Source organism: Hypomesus transpacificus, chromosome 11 (assembly GCF_021917145.1).
Source record: "Hypomesus transpacificus isolate Combined female chromosome 11, fHypTra1, whole genome shotgun sequence".
NCBI classification, from domain to species: domain Eukaryota; kingdom Metazoa; phylum Chordata; class Actinopteri; order Osmeriformes; family Osmeridae; genus Hypomesus; species Hypomesus transpacificus.
The window spans coordinates 2,366,763-2,382,546 of record NC_061070.1 but is presented as its reverse complement, the minus strand read 5'-3'; the positions used below and the strand labels follow the sequence as shown (position 1 = coordinate 2,382,546).

The window sequence follows — 15,784 nt, the reverse complement described above, 5'->3', positions numbered from 1 at the left end:
TTTTATTATATATTTATTATGGAATAATTCACCTATCAACTGAAAATAACCTAAGCTAGCCTATGACTAACATATAATTATTAGTTAATAACTAGTAAATGATCTAACAATAATGTACATTGCTACATGCTGGTGAGTCATCCAGCAGAGGGCAGTTGAGATCCATATTCCACACTTTTTTTTACCTCCACCTCTAACAATCCCCTCATATAACCCGATCCTCTATAACTACACCCTCACATACCCTGAGCCTCTATAACTACCCCCTCGAATACCCCGATCCTCTATAACTACCCCCTCGAATACCCCGATCCTCTATAACTACCCCCTCGAATACCCCGATTCTCTATAACTACCCACCTCATATACCCAAACCTCTATAACTACCCCCCTCATATATCCTGATCCTCTATAACTACCCCCTCGTATACCCTGATCCACTAAAACTACCCCCCTCATATACCCTGATCCTATATAACTACCCCCCTAATATATCATAATCCTCTATAACTACCCCTTCATAAACCCTGATCCTCTATAACTACCCCCTCATATACCTTTATCTCCACCTTGTAGTCTTGTCACCCCCCCCCCCCCACCTGCACACACTCTGAACTACAGTACCCAGAACCCATCCAATATGACGTTTTCTGCTGCTGCTTCACACACACACACACAGACACACTCACACCCACACACACACCACTAATCCTGAGGAACTGGCATTTGCATAATCCGGGTTCTTTCAGTAATTGCATTACAGAATCTGAGTTGGCAGCAGACAAGTTGTAGCAGACTACAGACACTCCACTAGAGCCCCCTCCCGCTCTCACTTTTCCTTTCACGCTGGGTTTCCTTCACCCTCCTTCCCTGCATCCCTCTCTCTCTCCATCTCTCCCTCTCTGTGGATAGGTCCCACTCTGGGGCTTGTGGACTTTCTGGAGTGGGTCATGAATAATGAGCACGGGTCATAAGTGATGTTTCAACATCAGTCATATCGTCATCATGGATGTTCTGAACGACACGTGACGAATCATGTTCCTGTCACTTCATGTCAGGTTGAGTGGAGGCGGGAAGGTGGGGTGAGGGCCGAGGAATTGAACAACCCCCACACTGACACCCTACTGACTGACTGTGTGTGTTACTGTCAGGCCCACTGTAGCTCTGGTTCTGTCATTAGGGTGAAGGTGTGTATGTGTGTGTGTTTGTGTTTCATGGGGGAGGACACAGAGAGAATAAGACAGCTAGAAGGAAAGAATAATGGCAAGAGAGACAGAGATGGAGAGAGAGGGAGGGAAAAAATATATTTTTAGGTAGTTGTCACACGGCAGCTGTTAAAAGTGTTTAAGCTGAAGTGGCAGAGTTTTGTGCAGGCAGCTTGGGGCAGCCTCTGAGATCTGGGGTGCTAATTGACAGTGATGGGCACCCCTCCACCCCCCCTTGCAACACAACGCCTGACAATTCATATTAATTAATGCCTGAGAAAACGAGGGCAAGATATAATAAGGAGAAAATATGGGGAAAAAGGGAATTGATGTTGCAGCTCCTGGATGTTTAAACAGCAGTCTGCTGCTGAACTGCACTTCTGGAGAAACTCTCCAAGAACCTCTGTTAAAGTCCCTTCATCTGAGACTGAGCCAAACATCTCTCTCCATCTCTCCTTCTCTGTCTCTCTCTATATCTCTCTGTCTCTCTCTCTATATCTCTCTCTCTCTCTCTTTCTATCTCTCTGCGTCTATATCGCTCTCTCTCTCTGTCTCTATTTATATCTCTGTGTCTCCCAAAATGTGGAGGATTCCTCTCTGTTGTCACGGTGATTAATCACGTCTGATTACAGAGCTGTGGTCGTCACAATGCCAACACGTGTGTGAGTCTGTCAATCATTCAGAGACACAGCTCACAACCAGTCAAAACACGTCACATGACTGTCCGCCAGGACGTCTATCAGTCACACAGCTAAACTGTGAGCTGGTAGGCCAGTCTGTCCGGAACATGTGTGTGTGTGTGACAAGATACCTCTCCCCTCCTCCCCATCTCCTCCCCCCCCACTCCCTCCCTCTGCCTTCATGCCTGACCAGGCAGGTTAATGAGAATAATTAAAATCACTCTGGCTTTTCTTTTCTGTCATGAAAAGACTCCCCAATTTACAGACAGACAGTATTCACAGACAGATAGACATTTATCAAGGGGAACAGTGGGAGAGGAGGGGCGAGGAGAGAGGAGGAGGGGTGGGGGTGAAATGATGCGTTCTAGGACAGACTGTTTAGATCTAGGAGCGTCAGGGTTCGTTAATTAGCAACAACAGACGTTTACTCTCCTCATTAAATCCACTCCTCCTTCCTCTACTGTGTCACCTATGCACCTCCTCTCCTCTATCCTCTCCCCACCTAGCCCTCTACTCTCTGGTTTAATTTCAGGAATTCTAACTAGACTCACAACTACAAGTGTTCAACTGTCCCTATATTGAACTGAGCCAGTGTGCCTGGTCTCTGAGTCTGTGGAGGAGCCGTGTGCTGTGAAGGCACAGCTGGAGGAGAGAGCGGGGAAGGAAGACAACCATTCAGATCCATACAGGAGACACATCACAGTTAGAGAGATACACAGAGAGAGACCCTGAGGGAGGAGATACAGGAGAAGGAGAGAGAGAAGAGGAGAAAGAGGAGAGTGGAAAGAGAGGAGAGACAGGAGAGCAGAGACAGGAGAGCAGTGAGGAGAGAGGAGAGATGAGAAAAGAAAAGAGAGGAGAGAGAAGAGAGAAGAGAGAAGAGAAGAGAGAGGAGTGAGGAGAGAAGGGAGGAGAGAGTAGAAGAGTGAGAGGACGTGAACATGAACTTACTGGAGGAGCAGTTAATCCTGATACAGTCTAGACGGGGGAGAATAGAGCACATGTGATTCCTTCAAGGAGACAACTGCAGCATCAAATATACCCCCCACCCCCTGGGGACGACACGCCAACACACCCCTCCTTTCATAACCCCTCTGCCCCAGCCCCAGGACTAGGGCCTGGGCAGGGTTATCTGCTCCAGGACTAGGGCCTGGGCAGGGTTATCTGCCCCAGGACTAGGGCCTGGGCAGGGTTATCAGCCCCAAGACTAGGGCCTGGGCAGGGTTATCTGCCCCAGGACTAGGGCCTGGGCAGGGTTATCAGCCCCAGGACTAGGGCCTGGGCAGGGTTATCTGCTCCAGGACTAGGGCCTGGGCAGGGTTATCTGCCCCAGGATTAGGGCCTGGGCAGGGTTATCTGCCCCAAGACTAGGGCCTGGGCCGGGTTATCTGCTCCAGGACTAGGGCCTGGGCAGGGTTATCTGCCCCAGGATTAGGGCCTGGGCCGGGTTATCTGCTCCAGGACTAGGGCCTGGGCAGGATTATCTGCCCCAAGACTAGGGCCTGGGCCGGGTTATCTGCCCCAAGACTAGGGCCTGGGCAGGGTTATCTGCTCCAGGACTAGGGCCTGGGCAGGGTTATCTGCCCCAAGACTAGGGCCTGGGCAGGGTTATCTGCTCCAGGACTAGGGCCTGGGTAGGGTTATCTGCCCCAGGATTAGGGCCTGGGCAGGGTTATCTGCTCCAGGACTAGGGCCTGGGCAGGTTTATCTGCCCCAGCCCCAAGACTAGGGCCTGAGGCTGGGGCAGATAACCAAGGTCAAAGCAGGCCAGACAGGTCAAAGTGGTCTTCAACCCTGGTCCTCAGGGTCCACTGTCCTGCATGTTCCTAGATGTTTCCCTACTCCAACACACCAGATCCTAATGAATGGGTCGTTATAATGCTTCTACAGAACATGGACAGTGGGTCCTGAGGACCAGGGTTGAAGACCACTGTGACCTGTCTGGTATGTTGGGGTTCTTTTTACACCCCCCGCCTCCCGTCTCTCTCTCTCTGACCGTCCCTACCCCCGCCCCCTGCCTCCTCCTATAGGGTGCCAGCGTGTCGTCAACCTCAGCAGAAGAGCGGCCACATACAGCCTGGGAGCCAATCACAGAACCCGCACTGGGAACGCTCTGGAAGGGGATGGGGGAGACTGGGGTCAAGGGGGTAGGATTGGGTAGGGGTGGGGGGTAGAGGGTCGAAAGGCAGGGTGGGGGAGAGGATACAGGGTATAGAGGCAGGGTGGGGGGAGAGAGGCAGGGTGGGGGTGGGGGAGAGGATACAGGGTGGGGGAGAGGATACAGGGTATTGAGGCAGGGTGGGGGGGAGAGAGGCAGGGTGGGGGTGGGGGGGAGAGAGGCTGGGTGGGGGAGAGAATACAGGGTATGGAGGCAGGGTGGGGTGGGGGGGGAGAGGCAGGGTGGGGGAGAGGATACAGGGTATAGAGGCAGGGTGGGGTGGGGGGGAGAGAGGCAGGGTGGGGGTGGGGTGAGGCAGGGTGGGGGGTAGAGAGGCAGGGTGGGGGTGGGGAGAGAGGCAGGGTGGGGGTGGGGTGGGGAGAGGCAGGGTGGGGGTGGGGTGGGGAGAGGCAGGGTGGGGGTGGGGTGGGGGGTAGAGAGGCAGGGTGGGGGTGGGGTGAGGCAGGGTGGGGGTGGGGAGAGAGGCAGGGTGGGGGTGGGGTGGGGAGAGGCAGGGTGGGGGTGGGGTGGGGAGAGGCAGGGTGGGGGTGGGGTGGGGGGTAGAGAGGCAGGGTGGGGGTGGGGTGAGGCAGGGTGGGGGTGGGGAGAGAGGCAGGGTGGGGGTGGGGTGGGGAGAGGCAGGGTGGGGGTGGGGAGAGGCGGGGTGGGGGTGGGGTGGGGGGTAGAGAGGCAGGGTGGGGGTGGGGTGGGGGGTAGAGAGGCAGGGTGGGGGTGGGGTGAGGCAGGGTGGGGGTGGGGAGAGAGGCAGGGTGGGGGTGGGGTGGGGAGAGAGGCAGGGTGGTGGTGGGGTGGGGAGAGGCAGGGTGGGGGTGGGGTGGGGGGTAGAGAGGCAGGGTGGGGGTGGGGTGGGGGGTAGAGAGGCAGGGTGGGGGTGGGGTGGGGAGAGAGGCAGGGTGGTGGTGGGGTGGGGAGAGGCAGGGTGGGGGTGGGGTGGGGAGAGGCAGGGTGGGGGTGGGGTGGGGAGAGGCAGGGTGGGGGTGAGGTGGGGAGAGGCAGGGTGGGGGTGGGGTGGGGAGAGAGGCAGGGTGGGGGTGGGGTGGGGAGAGAGGCAGGGTGGGGGTGGGGTGGGGAGAGGCAGGGTGGGGGTGGGGTGGGGAGAGAGGCAGGGTGGGGGTGGGGTGGGGAGAGAGGCAGGTGGGGGTGGGGTAGAGCGCCCCTGCTGGGGAGAGGGTCTGTGTGCTCCAGGGCAGTAAGCAGAGACCCGCAGGCTCAGAATGATGAAGGACTCTACCCTCCTTTACCACTCCACACAGCAGCACAGGGTGTGTGTGCGTCTGTGTGGGGGTTATACATGTGTGTGTTATATGTGGATGGATGTGTCTGAGTGTGTGAGTATGTGTGAGTGTGTTTGAATATATGTGGATGGATGTGTCTGAGTGTGTGTGTGTGTGTGTGTGTGTGTGTGGGGTACCTAGGTTGACGGTGAGTCTCACGCGCCCCGCCTCCAGCTCCAGACGTAGGGTGTCGGCCGAGTCACGTGACGTGGTTGCCATGAGAATGCCGTAGGCCCGCTGGGAGCGAAAGCGTAGCGATACATCCTCAGCTTCTGTATGCATCACCAACGGCAACTGGATCTTCATAAACTTACTGCCATCATAGCTGAGTATGGTAGCATCTACAGGGGGGGGAGAGGAGGAGGAGGGAAAACAACAGGAGAAAGGGTGGTATTACTGATCACTACAGTGGATGGAGAGCTGAACCACTAGTGGTGAGACAGCTAGCTCTAGTGAGACAGGCAGACAGCTAGCTCTGGTGAGACAGGCAGGCAGCTAGCTCTAATGAGACAGGGAGACAGCTAGCTCTAGTGAGACAGGGAGACAGCTAGCTCTAGTGCGACATGGAGACAGCTAGCTCTAGTGAGACAGGGAGACAGCTAGCTCTAGTGAGACAGGGAGACAGCTAGCTCTAATGAGACAGGGAGACAACTAGCTCTAGTGAGACAGGGAGACAGCTAGCTCTAGTGCGACATGGAGACAGCTAGCTCTAGTGAGACAGGGAGACAGCTAGCTCTAGTGCGACATGGAGACAGCTAGCTCTTGTGAGACAGGGAGACAGCTAGCTCTAGTAAGACAGGGAGACAGCTAGCTCTAATGAGACAGGGAGACAGCTAGCTCTAGTGCGACATGGAGACAGCTAGCTCTAGTGAGACAGGGAGACAGCTAGCTCTAGTGAGACAGGGAGACAGCTAGCTCTAATGAGACAGGGAGACAACTAGCTCTAGTGAGACAGGGAGACAGCTAGCTCTAGTGCGACATGGAGACAGCTAGCTCTAGTGAGACAGGGAGACAGCTAGCTCTAGTGCGACATGGAGACAGCTAGCTCTAGTGAGACAGGGAGACAGCTAGCTCTAGTAAGACAGGGAGACAGCTAGCTCTAATGAGACAGGGAGACAGCTAGCTCTAGTAAGACAGGGAGACAGCTAGCTCTAGTGAGACAGGGAGACAGCTAGCTCTAATGAGACAGGGAGACAGCTAGCTCTAGTGAGACAAGGAGACAGCTAGCTCTAGTGCGACATGGAGACAGCTAGCTCTAGTGAGACAGGGAGACAGCTAGCTCTAGTGCGACATGGAGACAGCTAGCTCTAGTGAGACAGGGAGACAGCTCGCTCTAGTGAGACAGGGAGACAGCTAGCTCTAATGAGACAGGGAGACAGCTAGCTCTACTGTAGTGAGACAGCTAGCTCTACTATAGTGAAACAGGGAGACAGCTAGCTCTACTGTAGTGAGACAGGGAGACAGCTAGCTCTACTGTAGTGAGAAAGGGAGACAGCTAGCTCTACTGTAGTGAGACAGGGAGACAGCTAGCTCTTTAGAGACAGCTACTCTACTGTAGTGAGACAGGGAGACAGCTAGCTCTAGTGAGACAGGGAGACAGCTAGCTCTACTGTAGTGACACAGGGAGACAGCTAGCTCAGGAACCTGGGAGAGTGAACAAGTTAACTCCAGGACAGGTGTAATGTTGTACATCACACAAGTAAATATATTATCATCAGTCTGAAGTAAATACCATTCCCATTAGGGCTCCTGTCGAGAAGCATAAATATGTATTTATGTAAACATGCTTTTCTCAGTGTGAATGCAGCTGCATCAGCATGTGGTGGAACATGTATCTATGTGACAGACAGGGTAGAAGGAGGACAGATAGACAGATAGGCAGACAGACAGGAACAGAGACAGGGTAGAGAGGAGGAGGAGAGATAGACAGACAGACAGACAGGAACAGAGACAGGGTAGAGAGGAGGAGGACAGATAGGCAGACAGACAGGAACAGAGACAGGGTAGAGAGGGGGAGGACAGATAGACAGACATCAGTCCCGGACATTTTGGACGTGGGAGGAAAACTGTCTGTCTGTTTAATTAAAACCTCTCATTCAGAAAGGGTGAGAAGCAGGATCTCTCTGCTCTTCCCATCCTCCTCCCTTCCTCTCCTCCTCCACTCCAACTCCCCCGCCATTTGCAGTGGCGGTATTCTCCCGGCGGGCGGTGTGTTATGCGCAAGCTCGCCATGGCAGGATAATTTGTCTGACAGCTCCTCTGCCTACCAGCCTACCAGGCAATCTGGAGACATCACAACAGCAGGCACTGTGCCATCATCCCTCCCTCCCCCGCCACACCTCACCCAGCCTCCACAGATTCCAGTCTGACAGCAAGAGAGGAAGACAGAGAGAGAGAGAGAGAGAGAGAGAGAGAGAGAGAGAGAGAGAGAGAGAGAGAGAGAGAGAGAGAGAGAGGAAGAGAGAGAGAGAGAGAGGAAGATAGAGGAAGAAAGAGAGAGTGAAGGAAGAGACAGTGTGAGAGAGAGAGAGAGAGAGAGAGAGAGAGAGAGAGAGAGAGAGAGAGAGAGGGGGAGAGAGAGAGAGAGAGAGAGAGAAAGGTGGACATCCAGAGTGTTTATCTATCCCCCTAACCTCCGCCACCAGAACCTGTCTGTCAAGCTCCAACAGTTCTTTTTTAGTTCATCTACAGTCAATCTGGATTACAGGTGACACTAGGAGACAGTCTAGGAGCTCTACTCTACCATCTCTCCTCTCTACCATCTCTACTATCTCCCCTCTCTACCTCCTCTACCATCTCTCCTCTCTACCTCCTCTACCATCTCTCCTCTATACCATCTCTCCTCTCTACCTCCTCTACCATCTCTCCTCTCTACCATCTCTACTATCTCCCCTCTCTACCTCCTCTACCATCTCTCCTCTCTACCTCCTCTACCATCTCTCCTCTATACCATCTCTCCTCTCTACCTCCTCTACCATCTCTCCTCTCTACCATCTCTACTATCTCCCCTCTCTACCTCCTCTACCATCTCTCCTCTCTACCTCCTCTACCATCTCTCCTCTATACCATCTCTCCTCTCTACCTCCTCTACCATCTCTCCTCTCTACCTCCTCTACCATCTCTCCTCTATACCATCTCTCCTCTCTACCTCCTCTACCATCTCTCCTCTATACCATCTCTCCTCTCTACCTCCTCTACCATCTCTCCTCTCTACCTCCTCTACCATCTCTCCTCTCTACCTCCTCTACCATCTCTCCTCTCTACCTCCTCTACCATCTCTCCTCTATACCATCTCTCCTCTCTACCTCCTCTACCATCTCTCCTCTCTACCTCCTCTACCATCTCTCCTCTCTACCTCCTCTACCATCTCTCCTCTCTACCTCCTCTACCATCTCTCCTCTCTACCTCCTCTACCATCTCCCCTCTCTACCTCCTCTACCATCTCTCCTCTCTACCTCCTCTACCATCTCTCCTCTCTACCTCCTCTACCATCTCTCCTCTCTACCTCCTCTACCATCTCTCCTCTCTACCTCCTCTACCATCTCTCCTCTCTACCATCTCTCCTCTCTACCTCCTCTACCATATCTCCTCTCTACCATCTCTCCTCTCTACCTCCTCTACCATCTCTACCATCTCTCCTCTCTACCTCCTCTACCATCTCTCCTCTATACCATCTCTCCTCTCTACCATCTCTCCTCTCTACCTCCTCTACCATCTCTCCTCTCTACCTCCTCTACCATCTCTCCTCTCTACCTCCTCTACCATATCTCCTCTCTACCATCTCTCCTCTCTACCTCCTCTACCATCTCTCCTCTCTACCTCCTCTACCATCTCTCCTCTATACCTCCTCTACCATCTCTCCTCTCTACCATCTCTCCTCTCTACCTCCTCTACCATATCTCCTCTCTACCATCTCTCCTCTCTACCTCCTCTACCATCTCTACCATCTCTCCTCTCTACCTCCTCTACCATCTCTCCTCTCTACCTCCTCTACCATCTCTCCTCTCTACCTCCTCTACCATCTCTCCTCTCTACCTCCTCTACCATCTCTCCTCTCTACCATCTCTCCTCTGTACCTCCTCTACCATCTCTCCTCTCTACCTCCTCTACCATCTCTCCTCTCTACCTCCTCTACCATCTCTCCTCTCTACCATCTCTCCTCTCTACCTCCTCTACCACCTCTACCATCTCTCCTCTCTACCTCCTCTACCATCTCTCCTCTCTACCATCTCTCCTCTCTACCATCTCTCCTCTCTACCTCCTCTACCATCTTTACCATCTCTCCTCTCTACCTCCTCTACCATCTCTCCTCTCTACCTCCTCTACCATCTCTCCTCTCTACCTCCTCTACCATCTCTCCTCTCTCCCATCTCTCCTCTCTACCTCCTCTACCATCTCTACCATCTCTCCTCTCTACCTCCTCTACCATCTCTACCATCTCTCCTCTCTACCATCTCTCCTCTCTACCTCCTCTACCATCTCTACCATCTCTACCATCTCTCCTCTCTATCTCCTCTACCATCTCTCCTCTCTACCTCCTCCACCATCTCTCCTCTCTACATCCTCTACCATCTCTCCTCTCTACCTCCTCTACCATCTCTCCTCTCTACCTCCTCTACCATCTCTCCTCTCTACCTCCTCTACCATCTCTCCTCTCTACCATCTCTACTATCTCCCCTCTCTACCTCCTCTACCATCTCTCCTCTCTACCTCCTCTACCATCTCTCCTCTATACCATCTCTCCTCTCTACCTCCTCTACCATCTCTCCTCTCTACCATCTCTACTATCTCCCCTCTCTACCTCCTCTACCATCTCTCCTCTCTACCTCCTCTACCATCTCTCCTCTATACCATCTCTCCTCTCTACCTCCTCTACCATCTCTCCTCTCTACCATCTCTACTATCTCCCCTCTCTACCTCCTCTACCATCTCTCCTCTCTACCTCCTCTACCATCTCTCTTCTATACCATCTCTCCTCTCTACCTCCTCTACCATCTCTCCTCTCTACCTCCTCTACCATCTCTCCTCTATACCATCTCTCCTCTCTACCTCCTCTACCATCTCTCCTCTATACCATCTCTCCTCTCTACCTCCTCTACCATCTCTCCTCTCTACCTCCTCTACCATCTCTCCTCTCTACCTCCTCTACCATCTCTCCTCTCTACCTCCTCTACCATCTCTCCTCTATACCATCTCTCCTCTCTACCTCCTCTACCATCTCTCCTCTCTACCTCCTCTACCATCTCTCCTCTCTACCTCCTCTACCATCTCTCCTCTCTACCATCTCTCCTCTCTACCTCCTCTACCATCTCCCCTCTCTACCTCCTCTACCATCTCTCCTCTCTACCTCCTCTACCATCTCTGCTCTCTACCTCCTCTACCATCTCTCCTCTCTACCTCCTCTACCATCTCTCCTCTCTACCTCCTCTACCATCTCTCCTCTCTACCATCTCTCCTCTCTACCTCCTCTACCATATCTCCTCTCTACCATCTCTCCTCTCTACCTCCTCTACCATCTCTACCATCTCTCCTCTCTACCTCCTCTACCATCTCTCCTCTATACCATCTCTTCTCTCTACCATCTCTCCTCTCTACCTCCTCTACCATCTCTCCTCTCTACCTCCTCTACCATCTCTCCTCTCTACCTCCTCTACCATATCTCCTCTCTACCATCTCTCCTCTCTACCTCCTCTACCATCTCTCCTCTCTACCTCCTCTACCATCTCTCCTCTATACCTCCTCTACCATCTCTCCTCTCTACCATCTCTCCTCTCTACCTCCTCTACCATATCTCCTCTCTACCATCTCTCCTCTCTACCTCCTCTACCATCTCTACCATCTCTCCTCTCTACCTCCTCTACCATCTCTCCTCTCTACCTCCTCTACCATCTCTCCTCTCTACCTCCTCTACCATCTCTCCTCTCTACCTCCTCTACCATCTCTCCTCTCTACCATCTCTCCTCTCTACCTCCTCTACCATCTCTCCTCTCTACCTCCTCTACCATCTCTCCTCTCTACCTCCTCTACCATCTCTCCTCTCTACCATCTCTCCTCTCTACCTCCTCTACCATCTCCCCTCTCTACCTCCTCTACCATCTCTCCTCTCTACCTCCTCTACCATCTCTGCTCTCTACCTCCTCTACCATCTCTCCTCTCTACCTCCTCTACCATCTCTCCTCTCTACCTCCTCTACCATCTCTCCTCTCTACCATCTCTCCTCTCTACCTCCTCTACCATATCTCCTCTCTACCATCTCTCCTCTCTACCTCCTCTACCATCTCTACCATCTCTCCTCTCTACCTCCTCTACCATCTCTCCTCTATACCATCTCTCCTCTCTACCATCTCTCCTCTCTACCTCCTCTACCATCTCTCCTCTCTACCTCCTCTACCATCTCTCCTCTCTACCTCCTCTACCATATCTCCTCTCTACCATCTCTCCTCTCTACCTCCTCTACCATCTCTCCTCTCTACCTCCTCTACCATCTCTCCTCTATACCTCCTCTACCATCTCTCCTCTCTACCATCTCTCCTCTCTACCTCCTCTACCATATCTCCTCTCTACCATCTCTCCTCTCTACCTCCTCTACCATCTCTACCATCTCTCCTCTCTACCTCCTCTACCATCTCTCCTCTCTACCTCCTCTACCATCTCTCCTCTCTACCTCCTCTACCATCTCTCCTCTCTACCTCCTCTACCATCTCTCCTCTCTACCATCTCTCCTCTCTACCTCCTCTACCATCTCTCCTCTCTACCTCCTCTACCATCTCTCCTCTCTACCTCCTCTACCATCTCTCCTCTCTACCATCTCTCCTCTCTACCTCCTCTACCACCTCTACCATCTCTTCTCTCTACCTCCTCTACCATCTCTCCTCTCTACCATCTCTCCTCTCTACCATCTCTCCTCTCTACCTCCTCTACCATCTTTACCATCTCTCCTCTCTACCTCCTCTACCATCTCTCCTCTCTACCTCCTCTACCATCTCTCCTCTCTACCTCCTCTACCATCTCTCCTCTCTCCCATCTCTCCTCTCTACCTCCTCTACCATCTCTACCATCTCTCCTCTCTACCTCCTCTACCATCTCTACCATCTCTCCTCTCTACCATCTCTCCTCTCTACCTCCTCTACCATCTCTACCATCTCTCCTCTCTATCTCCTCTACCATCTCTCCTCTCTACCTCCTCCACCATCTCTCCTCTCTACATCCTCTACCATCTCTCCTCTCTACCTCCTCTACCATCTCTCCTCTCTACCTCCTCTACCATCTCTCCTCTCTACCTCCTCTACCATCTCTCCTCTCTACCTCCTCTACCATCTCCCCTCTCTACCTCCTCTACCATCTCTCCTCTCTACCTCCTCTACCATCTCTCCTCTTTACCTCCTCTACCATCTCTCCTCTCTACCTCCTCTACCATCTCTCCTCTCTACCTCCTCTACCATCTCTCTTCTCTACCATCTCTCCTCTCTACCTCCTCTACCATCTCTACCATCTTGACAATATCTGCTGTGTTATTTAGGTGTTCCCTTACATTTTTGGAATAGTGGTAATGTAATAGTTATATATAGTGTATGGAGGTGCATGCAGTCTATTAAAGTTCTATTCTGTATTGGACATCTCTGTGATGTCCAATAGCATCCTTAGATTGTTGCCAAGGTCGTACTAATCAGCTGCCACTCATCTCACTAGTCACTCAGTCAAGTTCAATAACAAAACTACTGGAGCTCACCATCATCCTCTCTCTGTCCCTTTCTCTATCCCTCTCTTTACCCTCTCTCTACCCCTCTCTACCCCTCTCTCTATCCCTCTCTCTACACCTCTCTCTACGCCTCTCTCTACCCCTCTCTCTACCCCTCTTTCTATCCCTCTCTCTACCCCTCTCTCTACGCCTCTCTCTACCCCTCTCTATCCCTCTCTCTACCCCTCTCTCTGTCCCTCTCTACCCCTCTCTCTACCCCTCTCTCTGTTGTAGAGGCGCTGAGGAGGATGATTGGGCTCCAAGTCTGGTCATGGCTGGTTGATTTGATGAGCCTATCGGTTAGCAGGAGAAGACAGCCAATTAGAGGGCAGCATGGCAGGCAGGACGTGACCAGGGTGACACAGGAAGCATCCTGTCAGCTGTCAATCACACACTAGCTACCGTCCATCCCTTCTGTCTGCCCGTCTCCCTGCCTGCTTGTCTGCCTCTCTCCCCAGCATCTCCCCAGAAGCATGAGAGCAGAACTACAGTGTGTTATCTGACAGAGCAGTCACCATCTGCAGCAGAGCAGAACCAGAGTGTGATCTCTGACAGAGCAGTCACCATCTGCAGCAGAGCAGAACCACAGTATGTTCTCTGACAGAGCAGTCACCATCTGCAGCAGAGCAGAACCAGAGTGTGGTCTCTGACAGAGCAGTCACCATCTGCAGCAGAGCAGAACCACAGTATGTTCTCTGACAGAGCAGTCACCATCTGCAGCAGAGCAGAACCACAGTATGTTCTCTGACAGAGCAGTCACCATCTGCAGCAGAGCAGAACCAGAGTGTGGTCTCTGACAGAGCAGTCACCATCTGCAGCAGAGCAGAACCAGAGTGTGGTCTCTGACAGAGCAGTCACCATCTGCAGAACCAGCTAGCTAGGATGCTAACCAGAGAGCAAGCCAGGGTGCTAGCCAGGGAGTTAGCCACAATGCTAGTGAGAATGCCACTCATCAGGCTAGCCATGCAGGGGTGTAGCTAGCGGGGCACCTCTTACCTCTCTCGCAGGAGCGCCCCAGGTAGCCCGTCCCAGAGCAGTCACACACGTAGCGGTTCCAGCCCTCCCGGCACAGCCCGCTGTTCTGGCAGGGGTTGGACAGGCACTGCTTGGGCGGCTCCTTGGAGCAGGAGGGCTTGACCCCGGCCGCGCGCTGGACCTCCGCCAGCCGCCTCACGTCCTTGCTCTGCCCGTCCACAAACAGGTCGCGCACGCAGCCCACGTAGCCGTAGTTCAGCATGGCGGTCCACACCTCGGTGGGGAAGACCAGGCCCAGCTTGTTCTCTGGGAGACCGCCCAGGTACAGCTGGTCATCCAGGTCCAGGATCTCACTTTCCCCTGGAGCTGTGTAGGCCGTGCGGAGGGTGTTGATGGAGATGGTTCCTTGGGTGGGAGGAGGGGGAAAGACGAGGGAGACAAGAGGGAGTAAAAGTCAGTGTGCTTTACCAGAACCTCACCTGGTGGAGGAAAGATCGGTTATATTATCATCCTGTAACATCTGTGCTTGTGGTTATCAGACCACAGACAGGGAGGCAGCTACCTGTGCTGCACCAACACAACCTCTGATGATCAGCGGACGGATGATCAGAGAGGAGATTCATTTGACTGGTTAAGTCAGAAGGATCATCTCTGAGCCCGGCTTGATCACATTCATCTGGGAACCTCTTCCTCCTCCCAGATCGCTGCGCTCGTGGAAGTGAGGAGCAGGAGAGGAGAAAGAGGGGGGGAGAAAGGAAGAAGGGGAGGAGATGAAGAGGAGGAGAGGAGAAGCTGAGGAGGAAGAGAGGACTGTTCGCTCCTTTATCACCCCTGAATACCAAACAAACAACCCCTGTCTGCTGGGGTGTCTGGTGATGAAGGGGTTATTTCACCTCCCCTTCCCCAATGCCTACCTCTCTCCCCCTGCCTCCTCGGCCTTCGACCCTCCATATCCCGAGAAGGGGAAAGGAGGAGAGGGGAGGGGAGAAGAGAGGAGGAGGAGAGTATGGAGGAGGAAAGGAGAAGGAGAGAGGAGAGAAGGGGAGAGGAGAGCAGAGGAGGGGAGAGGAGACAGGAGAGGAGAAGAGAGGAGAAGAGGAGGCAGGAAAACAAACACAACAAAGTAACACACATGCCCAGTGGCCAGCGCTCCTCTCCTCAGCAGGAGGGTTAATCCAGTTACACACAGCAGTGTTTCCCACACATAGACTCATTTGTGGCGGTGCGCCCCAGAATCAACACCGGCCGCCACATATTGTGCTTCGTCAATACCTTTTTAAAACACTATTTAGGTTTAAACACGCAGCGTATTCGTTCAGCTGCATTTCCTTTCCCTGCTCTTCCTCCGTCACTCATGCGTCTTTCTCACATACGCACAGTCACAACGTCAGCACACGTTAGCAACGATGCATACCTACGCCGTTCTAGTAAGACAGACAACTTAATGTCTTAATCGAAGGTTCCCCTTCGTTCTTTTGGTGAGAAGTCTCAGAAGTTAGCTACTTACCCAGCGTCATGGAGCCGACCAGTTAAATAGTTATTTAGCACTAGTGTTGCTACCTGCATATGCAGAAATTATTATTTGTTTGTTGTTGTTGATTTTGTGAATTATTTTGTGTGCTGACGTTATGACGTTTAGGTTAGCACTGAGTTCCCTTGACGTTGTGACGTTTAGGCTAGCACTGAGTTCCGTTGACGTTGTGAAGTTTAGGTTAGCACTGAGTTCCCTTGAC

General features: G+C 52.9%; 1 protein-coding gene across 1 annotated transcript in view; it reads right to left on the bottom strand.

Annotated features, from left to right (window-relative positions):
- Positions 1-15,784, bottom strand: part of LOC124473677 (neurexin-1a-like) — a 111,744-nt gene that overhangs the window by 22,359 nt on the left and 73,601 nt on the right. The window contains exons 8-10 of the mRNA XM_047029309.1: positions 14,073-14,456; positions 5,476-5,679; positions 2,837-2,863 (exon numbers count right to left, since the gene is read on the bottom strand). Coding sequence (XP_046885265.1) covers positions 2,837-2,863; positions 5,476-5,679; positions 14,073-14,456 — 615 coding nt within the window. The remainder of the gene's footprint in view (positions 1-2,836; positions 2,864-5,475; positions 5,680-14,072; positions 14,457-15,784) is intronic.